This window comes from Trichogramma pretiosum, unplaced genomic scaffold, assembly GCF_000599845.2.
Source record: "Trichogramma pretiosum strain Unisexual culture from Peru unplaced genomic scaffold, Tpre_2.0 scaffold38, whole genome shotgun sequence".
Taxonomy (NCBI): Eukaryota; Metazoa; Arthropoda; class Insecta; order Hymenoptera; family Trichogrammatidae; genus Trichogramma; species Trichogramma pretiosum.
Window position 1 is genome coordinate 901,423 of NW_019641677.1, and position 18,658 is coordinate 920,080.

An 18,658-nucleotide genomic window follows, 5' to 3' on the forward strand; every position below is an offset into this window, starting at 1 on the left:
AGTATCGGGAACTTCGAAAGCACACAAGTGACTTTTTAAACTTCATCGCGAGGGGTTGAAGACAATTTTCGTGTAATAATTCTACTGCTTGTCCGTAGAAATAATCGATCTTGCTATAACTGAAACTTACGCGCCCTTTACATTTTTATTTTTATTATTATTTTTAGATATTTTATACAGTTTTTTTATTTTGATTTTGCCGGTTCTCTTTATGAATTTCCAATGCACGATCCTGTCGAATAAATTATAACGACGCCGTAATAAATCATGCCTCGTGCGATTATCGCCCAAACGTTCGGTTGCATTCTGAAAAATATTTCGATGGGACCCCGCGACGCGACGCGTTACTTTTTTTTTTTTACGGTAAAAATTCGCACGCACTTTGGAAGATCCGAATGTTGTTTTCATTATAATAATCTTCTTCTTGTTTTTCAACAGTGCCACGAGTCGGAGAAGCCGCCACCGCCCGCGTCCCCGGAATCCAGATGGGAGTTTCCGCGCGACAAGCTGAGGCTGCAGACGGTTCTCGGCGAGGGTAATTTCGGCCAGGTATGGAAACTATCGTGAGATTTGCACGATTTCTTTTACACATAATTTTACGCAGTAGTTCGCGCTCGTCTGTATATATTTTTCTACGTGCGCGCGTATATGTGTGTGTGCTTTACACCAAAAGGCTACCGCGCGGCACGAGAGAAGAACTGCACACAGACAAGGATGCATTGACGAGGGTGTCGAGTTGAACGCTCTCTTTCTCTTTCTCTCTACTTCTCGGGCGGTCAGCAGTTCCAGGAAACGTTTTGCGCCTAGCGAGTAATATATACAGTGGAATGTTCATTATGACCTTTTTTTCTACGCGGCAACGTTGAGATTTGCGACTTTCAGAGAAGCAGCTATTCCAGGTTAAAATTCCATTCGTATATATGTATCGAGAGAAGAGAGAGAAAGAGAAAAAGAGCCAATATCATCGAAAGCTGAGATAGAAGAATGGAAAACAAAGAAGCTTCGCCGTGCTCCATGGAGCGTGTGCCCTACCCCGAAAAATATCAAGAATGCAGCAGCCTCTCTCGGCAGAATTCTCTCCTGCCACGGTGTAACTCGCACGTATAATGCACACACATATATACATACGTGTACAAAGTGTAGTAAAAGAGCAAAGATAAAAAAATAAATAGAAAATAAAACAAAACTAGACAGTCGAGCAAATATGGGATGAAACTAAAACTAACGAGTGTCGAAATTTGTGCACGTGTTGTACAGGTCTGGAAGGCGGAGGCGGACGATCTGACGGGTCACCAGGGCACGACGCGGCTCGTGGCCGTCAAGACAGTCAAGGAGGGCGCCTCGGAGCGCGAGAAGGAGGACCTCGTGCGCGAGCTCGAGATCATGCAAAAGGTCGGCAGCCATCCCAACGTAGTCACGCTTCTTGGATGCTGCACCGAACAAGGTAACGAATCCACTCGCGAGAGTGTCTTCTCGTGTTTCTTGCTGCCTCTTCTTACTTACTCTTCTTCTCGTGTGTGTGTTTGTAAAACGTTTGTTAAGTATCGCGCACGCTCACGATAGAGCCAACTCGATTGCTTTTATTTCGTTCTATTCTTTTTTTTTTCTTTTCGTTATTATTATTTACTCGCGCGCGCTCCAGATGGAGCATATATATATTTGGCATTCGTATTGTTTTGCAACGAGGCAGATCGGCAACACGTTCGCTCCTATGTATACGTACTGCCAAGCTCTCTGTACGATGTTCGATATTGATAAAAAAAAATTGTGTGTGTTTTATGCACTTATACGGCTTGGATTTCACAAGCGTATCGCGATCGACCTTAGAAAAATCGAGCTAAATTCGAGGAAAGACACACCGCGAATGGGGGATAACGTAATATACTCGTTGGAAATTAAAAAGCTTATAACATCATCGCGCTTACACATGTACAGCGCGTACCTACACACTGCAGATCTCGATGAATCGAAGCGTCTTCATTCGAGCTCGGTCATATTATATACGTAATATATTATATTTTATATACGCTTGAGACGTCAAATGTACGATAATACCTCGCGCTGCTGCAGCTTCGCGCGGGGTGTATTTGTGTGTACGATCCGGTGTGTAGTAGAAGTATATATACATCGCACGAGAGAGAAGGAGAGAACTAAGCTCGCTGCGCACACGTATGATATCTTTACCAACTCATCGCGCGGATTATTTTGCGAGTGAGAGAGCGTGTATGAGCCTGCGAGCATATAAATTTCACGCGTCCTCGCAAAAAGAGAGAAAGATAGAGAGAGAGAGAGAGGATCGCAATCTTCCGGCGTATATGCGCTCGTTTTTGAAATCGTAAAGTCGAGTTATAAAGTAACAAAAAGATATTTTTTTATCCATCTTTGTACCTCTTCGGCGTATATAAAAAAAAAAAAATGATAAAATTTTGTACGAAAAAATCAAGTCGAGTAATCAGAGCGTGCATGAGAGGCGTGCGTGTATACGCAAGCCGGCCGGTCTTACGAGGATGTTGATCGATCGGAACGATCTTGTACGATTAAACCCCGAATGTGTCTTCCAATTATGAGCACGTGAGAGATGTATAACTGTTGCGTCTTCTTTTTTTCGGTATAATACATAAACAGGATCAATCGTGCGCGATGACGTATCAATCGCTGCTAGAGTAAGTAGCGTTATAAAAAAAAATTGAAAAAAAAAACGTAATAAGACTTGATTATTTTGTATATACCGTATAGCGTTTGTATTATAAATCGTATACATTGTGAATCGGTCATTGCTTGGGAGACCAGCGAAAAAAAAACCATAGAAGCACGTGTATACCAGATTTACCGCCAATATGTGAATATTTTTATCTACATAAAATGACTCGACGCTTTTTGCGATATCTCCACTCTGTGTTCTTACATTAACATTTTTCACGAATAAAGAGGAGCTATACGCGCGCTGACGTAAAAGTCTAGAAAAATTTGTCAATCGAGCCGAAAAATGACGAAAAAAACAACGAAAACGACATAATGTGAAAAGAGTCGCGAGCCTCGTCAACAAAAATTCGTCGTTTCCAATCGATATCAAAAGCTATAAACAATCGGAAAGTCCCATACGGGGCCCGAGCAAAAAGTCCCTCTTATGCGCTCGGCGTGGTTACGTGTGTCTGTGGATAGTCTTCACCGCAGTTTCTTCATCCTATATATATACGTGTACGTATGTATAGTAGACGACTTGCTCGCTCGCGCGCCTCAGCGTATAAAGGTTTGTGCGTCGTTTTGCACCGCAAACATAAATTTATGCGTCTCGCGGATGAATTGAATAGTAGTATATAAACTTTTTGCGAAATGACCGACCTCATGGCTCTTGTGTGTGTGTGTGTGTGTTTGTACGAATCTGTGCTTATATAGTATAGGCGCGAGACAAAAGCCATACCTTTTATATACTAGCCCTTTGTTTTCTTCAAAACGACAGTAAAACGCGACAGTGTGTGTGCGCTGTAATATATATTTAAGCGACTTTCGATTAGGATTCGAACGTGCCCCTGTCAGTCATAAATCTGCGCAAGCTCCCCTCGTACTTATATTATATGGTATAGTTGTATATAATGGCGCACAGCGTATGTGTATACGCATTCGAGCGCGATTATATTAAGACGATCGGCTCGGATGAAGAAAAGAGAGAGAAAAAATAAACAACGACGTGCAACGAGCGAGGAGGAACCTTGATTGTCGCGTGCGCGCGCGAGTCCCGAGTGTAATATACGGTGCGGATGCGCGCGCGCCGACTCAAACGATCGGCAAATTTATCGACTGAATTTAATTTTCCGTCCGTCGAGTGTATATAATGGTTAATAGTAGCCGTGTGTGTGTACGAGAAAAGTGCGTGCGAATTGCTACAATTTTATTGGTCGCTCGCGTTGTTCACACACACACACATATTATAAGTACACACTGGGGGAGAACGAAGAACGTTTTTATCCTCTCGGAATTTTACGGTTTCGCGATGCGCGAAAAGCTCATACATATACGTACAATTTTTTTTTCTCTTAATTAAAAAGGCGGCGAGCAGCGGCGTAAACCTTGCACCTCGTTACAGGCTTGCAGTCAAGAAAAAAAAAGTCACGGGAAAAAAGAGAAAAAAAGACAGCGACGCGCCGCGCGCACATAATACACCGTATACCGCGATCAGCGTCGACAAAGGCGCATAACTCGAGCCGACCAAAAGTCAAATAAACCCGAAACTAAATTAACGAGTCGCAGGCGCGCACGGTCTGCACTTGGCTCGCCTCGCTCGTCTCCTGCGCGTCCGCACGATGCAGAACCACAGGAAAAGTGCCTATATATACGGTGGTCGGTATACTCTCTGTACACATTATAATACTTATGAGTAACACACGTAAGGCAGAGGAACTCGGGGCGAGCCGAGTTGCGCGCGAAAAAAAATGTTATATAGGTGCGTTATGTGCGCTCGCGCGAGACTTACAGAAAGTTTAAAAGGTTTCAAGGAACCCACACAAACACACTTGTGCTAAGCCCTTTTTCAAGGTTTCGAATCATCATCATCGTCGTCGTCGTCGTCGTCTTTGGCGCGTCGCCTCGTCACTCTCTCCTCTCGTTGTAACCGCAATTGTAATTTATGGCGTTTAAAATTTTTCGGGCCGCTGCTGCTGTTGATGCTTGCGGCCGTCGTAAGGAAATCTTTTCAAAGCTCTTATTTATTTATTATTTTTTTTTGAAATATTTTTTATTTTATTTTCAAACGCTGTCCCGCGAAAGTGTCTTCTATACATACCCTGCATATCCAGCACGTACACGCTGTACTGTGCCCCGAGTACATATACACGTCTCTGTGATTGTGCAATATACTTCACTCTCCGGGATGCATGTGCAAGAGCAATTATACGTCGGACGTCGTCGTCTCGTTGTTGTCGTTTCCCCTCCTTTTTATTTTATCCTCTTCTCTCTCTCTCTCTCGACTGTAAAAGAGATTTTAAATGCTCTAGATACACGTACCACAAACAACGGAGCGAGAGAGAGAGCCCCGAAGAGGTTCGTTTGTAGCCGATGTATAACGTCAATATAATGACGATATACAACGTTGACTTTTGCGTGAGCCGCTGCTGCTGCTGCTGTTGCTGCGTGTATATACGTACTACATTTTATTTGCTAGTGATTTATAGAGATAGAGGGGAGGGAGGGAGGAGAATTGCGGAGGACCTAAATCTTCGCTTCAAGTATATATGTGCGTGCATCCACGCCTCACGGCCACGAATGAGCTCGGCGCGTAGTACGTAGGTACTACAATGAGACTCTTCGTTATAAACCGAGTCTCTCACCCAAGAAAATTGAAATTAACGTCTCGCGCGGCGCTATTATATTATATTATATACATCGAAATACTCGAGAAAGAGCTGGAAAAACGAATTACCGATGTTTGTGCTCGCGACGGCGGTGACTAATCTCATTACAAACGCGATTACACGTAGCGCGCGTAATAGACTTTACGACGAAAAGTGTGCATTGTAGGCAGTGAACCGGTAGTATTGCACCTGTCGTAAAATTTAATCGCGCGAGTCCGTCTCGTCGCCCGGATATATTATATATTACTCTCTTATACGCGCATTATGTGTTTGTATTTGCGAATGCTCGCTCGAGACACAGAGAAGAAGATCCGCACCGTATGGTTACACGCGTACACGATATTATTACGCACTCATAATCCAAACTAGATCTTCCTTACACCGTGGCATTATTTCAAACGTACACGCGCGGACGTATCGTTGCGCGCATTCCTCGGCTATCGTACACACACATGTGATTACGACTGCGAGACGAGGTAATGTTTCTCTCTCTTTGGCCTGTCATGACTGCACCGCGCGTATTATAGGCTCTCGCGAGCTCGTACTATAATGTATTCTTCATACTGCACTACTCGGTATATAGCATCGCCGGGGAAAAAAAAGTTACGTACGTTCCCCCCTTTTGCGCGTCTGTAAATATCGCATACAGTGTATGTGTGTGTGTGTGTGCAGTGCAGCGCGTTAGACTCTAAATCTCGCCCTTGAATGGGATATGGGCGTTATAGTGTATGTGTGTGTGCATCGAGCGTTAATGCATACGTAATGCAAGACGCGCCGCCGCCGCCGTCGCTGCTGCTGTTGCTGAAGCTCGCGCGCGAACGTCTCGCGAGGCACAATGCCCTCGCGGCGATGCGATGTGTATACCTTGTATACATACATATAGGAAGACACATGCTACGAACGAAAGGGAGAGATCATTTTTTTTCTTCTTTTTTTGTTGTTGTTGTTGCTGTTGAGTCGCTGCCGCGCCATAGCGTACCCTGTAATACTTGCACCGTGCTGCGCGTCGTATCGCGTGCACAGGTGAGATCCTAAATCGCTCGCCTATATCTTTACGTGGGAAAAGTGTATCTATTTGTGTACGACCCATTATGGGATACGTATAATATACTCGAACGTATCGTAGAGGTATGTAAGCCGATGAACATGGGGCGATGTCGGCAAGTTCGTGGCACCAATCGCTAGATGGCGCATCGTTTTCTCGCAAGAGAAAAGGCCGAGTTCCGTAGATATAAGTCAGTTTAGTACGTTCGGTAGTAGATTATTGAAGAATGTTAAAAAAGTTTAACTAACTTCTACGATTAACCTTCATGCAAATGAAAAAAACAATTATCATCGTAAAATTCGCTGTAACTAGTCGCTAATGTTCACCAACTGATACAAGCAGATCTAAGTGAGAAACGGGTTTAAAATTTTTGACCCATCGACAACAAAAAAAGCCTGTACCCAGATCTGTATAATAGTTGTGTATACGGTTTGACGCTCGTGACGCTCGAGGAGATTATTACGTGAGCGCGTCGACGCGACGAAATTCAAACCAAAAGTGCCGCGCGCACATATATTACGGAGCTCCCTCCCCCCGCGCTCGCGCATAATATAACTCTCTTTCTACCTGTATAATGCGCGAAACGCGAAATATACACGTGTAGTACATGATGAATCGCGCGAAGCTGTATACAAACTCACGATCGAGCGGCGCGCAAAGTGTTGTCACATTTATATAGCTGTACTTTTGCCGCATAGTAAAGACACACACTCGAGTGTGTGTATGTACCACCGGCTGAAGTTACGTAAGAGCGGATTAAAAAAAAAAACACGTAACAATTAAAAATCGAGACTCGCGCGAAACAGGCATCGCTCACCGGGCGCGCGATATGACTTATCGCGCGACGGCGCCTCTGTATAAAAGCGTTGGGATTGATTTTTTTTTTCTTTTAGCCTCTCGATTTTTTTTGTACTCGCTCTCGGTGCATTATATATAGGTGAATTTTATGCATTCACAAACTCGGCGCGCACTCGGGCCGGCCGGCACGAACGTGATTCACGATCCGTGTGTGATGTGGCCACGCCAGGTTTTCTATTATTATGTACGTAGTGAGTGCGTATACGACCAGCCGAAAATTTCACCGTCAGCGACGAGTATTAAAAAAAAAGAATAAGAAAGAATAAAGCCAGACAGCTGAAAAGATTTACCGGGTCGTAACGAGCCGTCGCCGAGGAGAGAAGAGCTTGCAGCGAATAATATACGGCGTAGGTATACACAAAAGAAGAAAAAAAAGAGGCGAGAGCTGCGAACGAAATTGATCTCGTTCGAGGAGATTTTCGTGCGATATTCTGCTCTGCGCTGCATAAAACGCGCTCGCGTACAGCTGCAATTATGCAATTACGTCGGGGGGCCCGGCGTACATACATACAACGTACAGTGCGTTATACACGCGGCGGCGGCGGCGCTACGCGTATTCCTGCATAATAACAATAATATGTATCGAATTAACGAAACCGTATACAGGATAATAGTGCGAGGAATGCGTATAGTGCCGCGCGCGCGGGGCGAAGAGAAACAGAAAAAAAATCTTGTACAACGACGTAACTCTCGACTATCGCGAGTCGCGCGACTCGAAACTTCGGCGCAGTGTGCAGCAGGCTCCTCCGCCGGTGGTAACCTTGAAGCTCGACGCGCTGCACTCTTATATACATATATTTACATTGTATGTGTGTGTGTATAGCGTGTGGCATTATAAAGCATAAAACATTCGCTGCTCTATACGCGGCTTCTCTCTCACTCACTCGGAAATCATCCGTCGTGTAATGTACGTGTGTTGTATACCCGCAACGCCCCTCTTCCTCTCTCTCCCTTCCTCTCTCTCAAAAGCAGTGCGAGGCAGAGAGTTAGCTCACACATTGCGGGATAATCGCGCATTGTTTTGTCCGGCGTTATTTGTACGTCGTATACGTGGCGCGTACGAAATGCACACAGTGTGCTGTATCGCTAAATGAGTCACACGCACATACACAGACGAGCTTTAAAGGAGTGCAAGGTGAAATTCAGGCGTGCGTGTGCCGATCCCGAAACGCGACGATGCGCCGCGCACTCGTTAACCCATTAGCGCCCAGCCGGACACTTTTTTCAACTGAACTTTAGGCAAAAATCTTTACTATTCAGAATTTTGCTAAAAATTAACGAGTTCATGTATCTAACGGGAAATTTAATGCCCTTTTCGAATATGGCTTCAAAATTAATCTTAAAATTATTGTTCAAAAGTTATAAACAATTGAACAAAAAAAAACACGAATTGAAAAAAAAAAATTGTCTTCAACTCGAATTTTAAAACAGAAACAGGCTTGATACTTAGGTCCCGAGCACATTAAAGGTGTCCATGGGATGTAAACTGAAAATCCCAATATCCATAATATCGGAATTGGACATTTTTCATAAAAAAATGGCGCTTCGTAGAAAAAAGACCGTATATGAGCTAAACCAATTTTTTTACATGACAAGGATGCATTTAGGAAAAAAAGTTATATTGTAAAAGTTCTTAGAATTGTTCAAAGAACAACCCTGAATTTTTTCAGAATTTTTGGTGAAAATTTTTGAATTTTCGGAAAATGATGAAATCCAAAAAATCCAAAATTATTCGAAAAATTCAAAAATTTACACCAAAAATTCTGAAAAAATTCAGGGTTGTTCTTTGAACAATTCTAAGAACTTCTTCAATATAACTTTTTTTCCCAAATGCATCCTTGTCATGTAAAAAAATTGGTTTAGCTCATATACGGTCTTTTTTCTACGAAGCGCCATTTTTTTATGGAAAATGTCCAATTCCGATATTATGGATATTGGGATTTTCAGTTTACATCCCATGGACACCTTTAATGTGCTCGGGACCTAAGTATCAAGCCTGTTTCTGTTTTAAAATTCGAGTTGAAGACAATTTTTTTTTTTCAATTCGTGTTTTTTTTTTGTTCAATTGTTTATAACTTTTGAACAATAATTTTAAGATTAATTTTGAAGCCATATTCGAAAAGGGCATTAAATTTCCCGTTAGATACATGAACTCGTTAATTTTTAGCAAAATTCTGAATAGTAAAGATTTTTGCCTAAAGTTCAGTTGAAAAAAGTGTCCGGCTGGGCGCTAATGGGTTAAATCAAACAAATTCAGCGCATATATATTTAAGCATTTTTATCGCTCTCAGCAAAATCTTTCTCTCTCTATATATATTATGTGAACGCGCGACGACGAAGACGCAACGGGCTTTCGCGCAATCGTCGTTTCGCTCGCAATGTATGGAAACGTTTTTGAGTATTTTATTTAAAAAAAAAGCCAAAAAATACGTAGTATTTGTATTTGCTGAAATCATCGACGTACGAAGAGCGAATCCTCGAGTTGGATCGTGCCGCGCGGAGCCGAAAGCTCGTCGTCGCATAAGCGCCGATTTTCCCTTTTCTCAACACGCGACTGCGGTTGCGCAAAATATCTACTTAGCGCGCGCGCGAAAGCACGCCTAGTTTCACAAATGTATATTGCGCGATTTATTATATACGCACACACATCCTATATATTTGCCTATTACACATTATGTATCAATTCAAATATATATAGTTGCGAATCTCTTGTTTGACTTTTTTTTGTTCTTCCGTTTCTGTACACAGAACCGCACTATCTGATACTCGAGTACGTGATGTACGGCAAGCTGCTGACCTACCTGAGGGACCATCGCACCCGCCAGGACTTCTACAACTTCAGCGAGGACTCGGCCGCGCTGACGTCCCGCGACCTCACGGTCTTCGGCTATTGCGTCGCCCGCGGCATGGAGTACTTGGCGTCGAAAAAGGTAAGCCTTAATAAAGCTCTAATGTTATTATTAGTTCTTTGCACGTGCGTATCGGTACGCGTGATACATATTAAATCAACATTTTGTGCGCTAACTTTTCGGAGCCGCGCAGTCAGTCAACATTTTTTTCTCACTTTCACCCGAGACGCAGATTTATTTTATTTTATTCAGTACGCGCGCGTGCACGTAAGATATATATAATACATATAAATTCTTCCTCGATTTAATCGATACTCTTGCCATTATACACGTGCATTCGATTTATGGTATACGTTATTCGAGAGATGTTCGTGCCAATCACCGGCTATTTTTCAGCTGCGAGCTGTGCGCTAGCCGCCACACACACAAATGCTGCACATTAGCCCCCGACGACGACGACGACGACGACGATCGCGCTGCACGTGTGTGTTGGCGCGCGCACGCGAACATCGTGACCTTTCTTCGCCAAAGATCGCTATCCTGTATATAGAGGCAGCTCACATACATATATGTGTGGCTTCTCTCACTTCTCTCTCTTATCTAAGATGCATTGCTTCCTCGTTGCGTCGAACTCGTGCCCCGCGTGCAGCAGCAGCAGCAGCAGCATGAGAGCTCTAGACGCGATCCGCATCCATGCAGGCACTTGGAATATGTATTTGCAGCGGCGCGCACGCGATCGCGAGCTTAGAAAGTGTCATTAATCTGGAGCCGAAAGATATTATGTGTGCATACACCCGAGGCGGGTGGCCACCTTTGCAAAAGCTTTATCCTGTACCAGCCGAGGTGATAGAGGATGATATCGCATGCATATGATAATCGCGAGAATCAAGAGCCATTCCTTTCTCTTTCCTGTCTTTTATTTTTTTATCTTCATTCTCTGCTGCCTCCCAATGGTGTATTGTAAAGCTGCGAAGCGATCATTAATAGCTCCTAGTACAACGCTAGAGACAAAGTGTAACAAATTCCTGCTAAAAAAAGCTCGGCTCGCCATAGATGTCAGGGTAATTTACACGTCGCTCGCTCGACGACGATCTCGAATCTGCATCGCACACGCTTCTGCACTTATATATTTACGTGCACATTCTCGATCGTACACGGAAAAGATTCCACCTGCGATTCGGCGCTAGCTGTACGCCAGTATTTACGTTGGCGCAATAAAATTGCGTTTATCGACTCGCCTATAATATAATACGCGCACAAGCTCGTTTTCCACTCGATTAAATGGCAATTTTAATTGCTTTTTCGAATTTTCATCTCGGGCGCGCGCGAGGCTCTCCGCACGGTGGACCCGGTCGCGTTAGCGCCCGCGTCGCGCGACGTCTTTTGCAACGAGAGTACATTATAACGCTAGAGTACGTAGACACACACACACACACACATATATATATAGGAGTGCGCGTAATGGCAATAATTAGCCGTCTCTCCATTAAAAACGACGATGAATAACGGCCACCGTATTTATATACTTACGTTTTGTGTGTGTGACGAAAAGAAAGAAAAAAAAGGATTAAGCCGCGTATATACGTACTTCTGAAGAGTCGGCCGCGCTAGTATGAGCGCGAAACTTCAATACACATACCTAACGTGTACATTGCTATGCTGTGTGTGTGCGTGTGTCTACTGCTCCGCTGTGCTCGCAGTGCGCGCGAGCTTAATGTCTTTACCGTATGTACGTAAGAAATGAAAATAAAAAAAAAAATTAATTACTTGCGTCATTATGGAGATAATAATCGTCGCTCATTCCATTCTCTCTCTCTCTCACTCTCGTGGCTGGAGTTTTTGCATGTGTGCTGCTGCCGCTGCGGTACACGTATTTAGTTGGCTCATTTAAATGCACATTACGCGCGTATCTATATAGACGCGCGCGTTAGTTAGTTGGTTGCACTTGCGCGCGCTATATTATGCTCTCTCTCTCTCTGTCAGTAGGAGCTATTTTACACATCTGCACCGAGGAGACTTTTAATAACTCATCGATAGCTGCGATGGAACAATAGACATTTTCTTCATATTATTCAGCTCCGATGTAGCTGCTCTTCTTCCTTAGCGCACGCGATAAATCGATCCACGCCGCGCTCGCAGCTGCCAATTGCTTCTGCGTACGGCACATTGTAATATTATAATCTCTATATTGCGTACGAAGAATTAGAAATATTACAAAAAAAAGGCAAGGTCCTGTCTGTGCGTTCTATCGTTGACACACATCGTTATCAACGCGGTAATATACGAATGTATAAATTGTGCTCGAGCTGTGCAGATGTGCAGCGCGCGGCAATAGGCTAATTACGCTCGGCGTATTGTACATTACACACACACACAGACACAGACACACATAAGTCTCGCGAGTCTTTCGTAATTTACTCGCGAGAGACTCGCTTATATGTATTATATACGAGCCGGCGCGCGATTCTTTTAACGAAGATGATGCTATTTTCTCGAGAAATCAAGGGTAGTTATCGCGTGCGCAGTAGCGGCGCTGGATATATATACGATTGTGCATATTATGTGTGTCGTGAGGCCATTCCTGCTGCCTATTTGTATTATATATCGCCGAGGATGATGCATTGGATTCCGCGAAATTTCGTTAAAAGGCTCGGCTAGACTGTAGCCTAATTAAAATAACGAGCGCGAATCAGGAGAAAAATAACGTATGCTAGGGGTTCGTTTGCTCGCTACATAGCTGTTGCACGTTTAGTTGTTGTAACAATTTTATATACTTGGGATACACGATGACGATTTATCGTTAAAACGCGCATTATAGACTAAATGCAAGTATAGTTGAAAAAGAAAATAAATAATAGTCCGAGTTTCGTACGCAATGTGAGCGATAACACTTTTATGGGCTCATCCTCGTTTATTAATTATCGGCCATAGCGAGCTAGAGAGATGAATTTTTTGCTCACTCGACGCGCGCGGAATGATTTATATAGGCCGCGCGCGTAATCGCGTCTGCGCCCGGCAAAAAAAGAAGTCCGCGCGCAATTTACTCGTAACGCTCGATCGGCGATTTATAATTAATAATATTTAATACCCGAGCTGCTGCGGCGCGCGCGGATCGTTAGAAAACGTTATTATTTTAGCATAAAAGTATACGCGCGCGCGCGACGAGTTTTAAATTATTTACTTCGCTCATAGCCGCGGATGCGTAAGGTTAAGTGTTTTTTTTTCTCTCATACCAACTTCTTCTATTTACGGAACGAATCGCGCGTGATTTCTTCTCTTAATTAAATAGTAAAAATGTAATTGGAAACGGACAGCGACAGTTATAACGCACCGCGGCGGAATGAATCGAGGCTCATCGCTCGTCGTATTACACATACAATAAAGTGTGTCGTTATAAAAGTGCTAAATACCAATACGTCGCGAGCGAGAGTCCGCCTGACGCTGTCGCTCGCGCCTATCGGTTAACCAGCTATTTACGCGGCTGACGTTTTCCTGTGTGTGCTGCGCGCCTCTTTAGCCTATACTATATATATACAGTGTGCACTGCTGTGTGGCTGCAGCGCAGGTATGCAGTATACGCGCGTCGCAAGCGAAGTATTGTCTTAGCTTCGCTCTCGCATTCATAAACGCGCGAGAATCTCGCGCGTTCCAGCGTATACGCGTGTGGTTATAATATGCATGCATTAATTATCCGCAAACACCCGTAGGATTTATCCGTTTTTCTCATCGTTGGAAAAACAATTTTTTTCTTCTCTCTCTCTCTTTACCTCGCTCGGTAATACAACAACGATTCTTGCGTACGTGTGTCTTTTTATGAACACGCGAAGGGCATCGTCGTCTTCATCTCGGCTCTCCTGTGCTTTTTTTTTCTTCTACTTCTTCTTACACACGTGCACGACTCGATGCGTAGTGGTACGCATACACACAACGTGAAAACGGGGCTTATCCGTGTGACGATAAATAATAATTATCGCCTCTGTACACATTGTATTATATATGTAATAAGCCGCGCGCGAGTATAACACAAAGGCGTATATGACAACGACGTCCTACTTTTCTATTATATTACTGCTGCTGCTGCTGCGCAGGTGTGTGTCTGCAAATTATAATATGCGTACGCAGCGTACAGTGGAAGATGATTCCTCGAGATTGGATCATTTTTTTTTTCTACTTTTTATTCTCATCTCGATGCAGCATCTCAGGTGGTATTGATAATTACACACGTAGTAGTAGTGGATCTGTGGTGTACAACGACGACGACGATATCGCGTCATTATCATCAGGTGCGTGGAGAGATACACGTGTCTGATGCCATTGAATGACTTTTCGATTGCGAGAGAGCCGTATTATGGGCATGAATGAACGAGAGAGAGAGAGCCGCGAGATCCTTTATTTATCGCGTGTGCGAGTACTTTTTTTTTTTCATCGCCTCGACGACGCGAGATTGATGGGTTTTTAACCTAGATTCGACCGCCAGACGTCGAAAAATGTAAAAAGAAAGAGAATCGGTTGGAGGTAAATCGTACCGTTTTTTTCTTGGCTGCCGTTGGATGATAATAAGATCGACCTCGGACTCTCATTGTGATATTAATTTGAAATGTCTCAAAGTCAAGAAGTGACATTCACACCCGCGAATGCATCAAACTTAAACGCGCGCGACGAAAGAGCGCGTCTTACTGAAGAAACAGGTTTCTCTTTCCTCCTCCGTCGAGACGAGCCGCTATCATTAGTCATTCTTATGATATACGAAAAATTTGTTACGCTCGACGATGTGTGCGTAGCAGCAGCAGCACACAATATAAATAAATACGAGCTTTGATGCACAATAAATATATGCGCTGATAATAATTGGTCGTCGTTTTGCAGATAATCCATCGGGACATGGCGGCGCGCAACGTGCTGGTGGACCACAACAAGCTGTGCAAGATCGCCGACTTCGGCATGTCGAGATTCGCCGACGAGAACGGCGAGGTGATCGAGACGCGCCACGGCCAGCGCAACGCCCTGCCCATCAGATGGATGGCACCCGAGTCGCTCGTCTATTCTCTGTTCACGACCAAGACCGATGTCTGGAGCTTCGGCATCTTGATGTGGGAGATCGTGACGCTCGGTAAGTCGTATACTCGCGATCGCTGTACACGCAAAGTTTCCTTTTTCTTATATACGATTGAGTTATTTTCCCGAGAGAGCTAGCTCGCGCTTGCGAATCGTGTGTATAGCATTATGAATAATGCAACGAGACCACCACCGCCAAGGGTAAATTGAATTTTTGATCTCCTTTTATAGTCGAGCCTGACGGTTTACTCGGTGCGCGCACGTGGCTTCCAGTGCGTGTTGCACTTTTTTTTTATTTAAACTCATTTTTAACGGTGCGTCTTGTACGTTATACATTGTCCGCAAGGCGAGATAGACGAGAAATATATCCTAATGAGATTCGGATGTTAAATCATCGATCAACGAGTCGATGGACTTGTTCGAGACATTTTTCCTGCTGTTTTTTTTTTCGTTATTGCTATTTGTACTTTTGCTCTTCTTCTATTGCCTCGATGATGAGCCGCACACGACAGTCAAGATTGATTAGCCACGTGATACACATTTGCGCGCGCGCGTACGCGGGGCTAGCGATATTTTCTACGAAAAAAACTCTAAGGGCAAACGTTTCATCAATCACGAAAGCTATACAGTCATAAAATAATCATAAATAAATAAAAGCAGCTCGAGTTTCTAACGACGTGGTTGATTTATTCTTTTGTTTGTTCCACACAGGCTCGACGCCGTATCCAGACATGACGGCCAGGGAGGTGATGCGCAGCGTCCAGAGCGGCTACAGGCTCGAGCGGCCCTCGCACTGTCGCAGCGAGCTGTTCCGAGTGATATCGCGCTGCTGGCACCAGGACCCCGATCGCAGGCCCGAGTTCGCCTCGCTGAGGCGCGAGCTAGCCCAGCTGCTCGAGGACGGCATGAACGGCCACTACGTCGATCTCGAGAGCTTCGCCTCCGAGTGCACGGATTAGGATGGACGACGAAGAAGAAAAAAAATAACAGACACACATGAAGAATCGTGTGAAACGTTCTTCGTTGTTTTATTTTTTTCTCTCTCTCTCTCTCTCACGCACACTCTCTCTTTCTGTTCTCTTTTGTCAGCGGCCTGTGGCAGAGTGTACTTCATTTTTGTATTTTTCTTCGATGTTTACAAAGCTTTAAGTCGTAGTGCCGTAAGAAATATATATTTAGTAAGATGCGTCGTGCGTTATTGTATTTGTCTGTGTGTATGAATTAGTCGGTGTGCTTTGTATTAGTGAAAATTGTATTCTCGAAAAGAAATTTTTGAACGAGTGAAAAAAATGGAGCTTGGAATATTTCACGCTTTCGGTGCAAATCTCAACAAAAAAAATCCAAAGAAAGGCATTATTATTGGGGAATAAAAGTAAGATGGTCATGAGTGTGTATTTTTATGTAAAATTGTCTGTGTGCCCGTGCGATTGTGTAATTTCATTTTTAAAAGCTTTCTTTGACTGTGCAGTCGTATTGCGAAACGAGCTTGTCAAGTATTTTTTTTCTATAATATTAAGCTAAGTGCTAATCGCGTCTAGAAAGTATACATGTATTGTTTAACAATGAATCGACATCAGTGATGTTCGCGCCATTTTTCTAAGCTCATCATACTGACCCCTACTTAATCTTATTTTATGTATTTTTATCTTATTCGTATGTATTTTACATAAAAAAATATGTATTTGGCCGGCTAAGGTGCAACACTTTAGGAAAACCGTATATCAAAGTAGTACTTAAGTAATTGTCGATGAGCCAAGTCTCATTTTTTCGGTTTGACAGTTTTAATTAATTAATCCGTATTATGTATTTGTAAAGTCATAACACGTGCTCTTCTCGCTATGAGTAGTAGAAAAAAATTTTTTAATTAAGGAATTTTGTACATACCTCATGAAATCAAATATGTATCAGTTATTTAATGTAGGGTAATTAATAGCTATATTACTTATATTGCGCAGAGTTGTTGAATCCAAGTCACAGATATGAATGGCGAAAAATTTGATGACGCGAATCAACTTAACAATGTCTTATTTTTAATGAATCTAGTCTTTCGACATACTTAGAGTAAAGATCAAGTCGCTAATAATTTCGTTTTCTCGTCTATAATATTATTTGTACACAAGTGCGATATACTTTGTAATAATGGCGTTGTTATTGATTATTTTGATCTTGACTCGATTTTTGTCTGTTGATATTTTACGTAGCTTACATACTGTATGTTTATTTTTCGAATATCAAAATTTATATTCTAACGATAATGACTGCTCTCATGTCAATCTTTCATTTCCGTCCAGTAGAAAAAAATTGTGATCCACGTACAAAAATCAACAAATTATAATTCCATATTATTGTAATGTAAATAATGATATAATTTATACATAAAAAAGAAAACGATGTAATAAAAAAATCAACTTTGTAAGTAAACGTTATCATATATTTTTAAAATGGAACTTCTTTATTGACTCCCATCATTTTTCATAATCTGTTCATCGAATGTAAATTACTGTACAATTAATTGCAAATAATTAGACCAATGAATGTAAGTAAATAACTCGTGATTTTTCGCACGAGTAATGTTCCTACGTGAGTAAGCGTGCAGCTTGTTATTTTTGACAATTTCTCAAATTTTAGATGTTATAGTTAACTCATTAGCTGTAGATGTCGCTTAGCCAACCCCCCAAGCAGTCAAATCAACTTTGATAGTTATAGAGTTACGGGTTCTATTTCAATATACACCGATATACACGTTGTCGTTTATAATTCATTTTATTTTTTTTCTCTCTATTACACCTTCTTCTTGAAAAGGGCCTGCTGGGGGCTAGAGCCCGTACGCAAGAAGAGATTACTACTATACCCCCCTCCCTACTGTGTCGCATTTGCCCAGACCCAAGGACCTGTGGGGCAAGGAAAACCTGGGGGTATACGTAGTGCATATGCACTATGCCCTGAACTTCCCGTTCAAAGCTTAAAAAAAGAAAACTACGTAATAGAAAATCAATATTGTAAGTTAAGGTTATATATTTTTAAAATGGAATTTCATTATTGACTCTGGTCATTTCTCATAATCTGTCGATCGAATTTCAGTTACTCTATAATAATTCGAAAATAAATTGACCAAAGAATGTAATTTAAATTCTTATATAATCTACCTTATTACATTAACTAGGCCACGTTTAGTCGTAAATGAAAGAATAAAACAATTTTTCATTTTTTAACTTTCTATAATTCTAAAGGATAATCTCTCAATCGGCGATTGATACACTAATTATTTCACGTACAGTACACATAACTGTTCTCTACTTTGTAGTTAAGAAAGGTTTTCAATGCCGATATTGAATTCCTTCGATCAATTTTTTTTTCATTCAATTGATCAAAAAGCACATTGCGATATATTCAGGTGTCATTTTCACGATGTGCAATATAAATTAAAATATTTTCAATCAATCGCAGCCCATTGGAGACACACGAAGTACCGTTACAAGAATGTATCAACAGATGAAATCTTC

The 18,658-nt window shown here is 42.5% G+C and overlaps 1 protein-coding gene across 1 annotated transcript in view; it reads left to right on the plus strand.

Annotated features, from left to right (window-relative positions):
• LOC106650644 (serine-rich adhesin for platelets) overlaps positions 1-17,494 on the plus strand; it is a 59,383-nt gene extending 41,889 nt beyond the window's left edge. Inside the window, exons 7-11 of the mRNA XM_023460751.1 lie at positions 439-549; positions 1,258-1,444; positions 10,000-10,181; positions 14,967-15,210; positions 15,867-17,494. Of these exons, the coding sequence (XP_023316519.1) occupies positions 439-549; positions 1,258-1,444; positions 10,000-10,181; positions 14,967-15,210; positions 15,867-16,114 (972 nt within the window). The 3' untranslated portion in view covers positions 16,115-17,494. The remainder of the gene's footprint in view (positions 1-438; positions 550-1,257; positions 1,445-9,999; positions 10,182-14,966; positions 15,211-15,866) is intronic.
• The last annotated feature ends 1,164 nt before the right edge of the window (positions 17,495-18,658 follow it).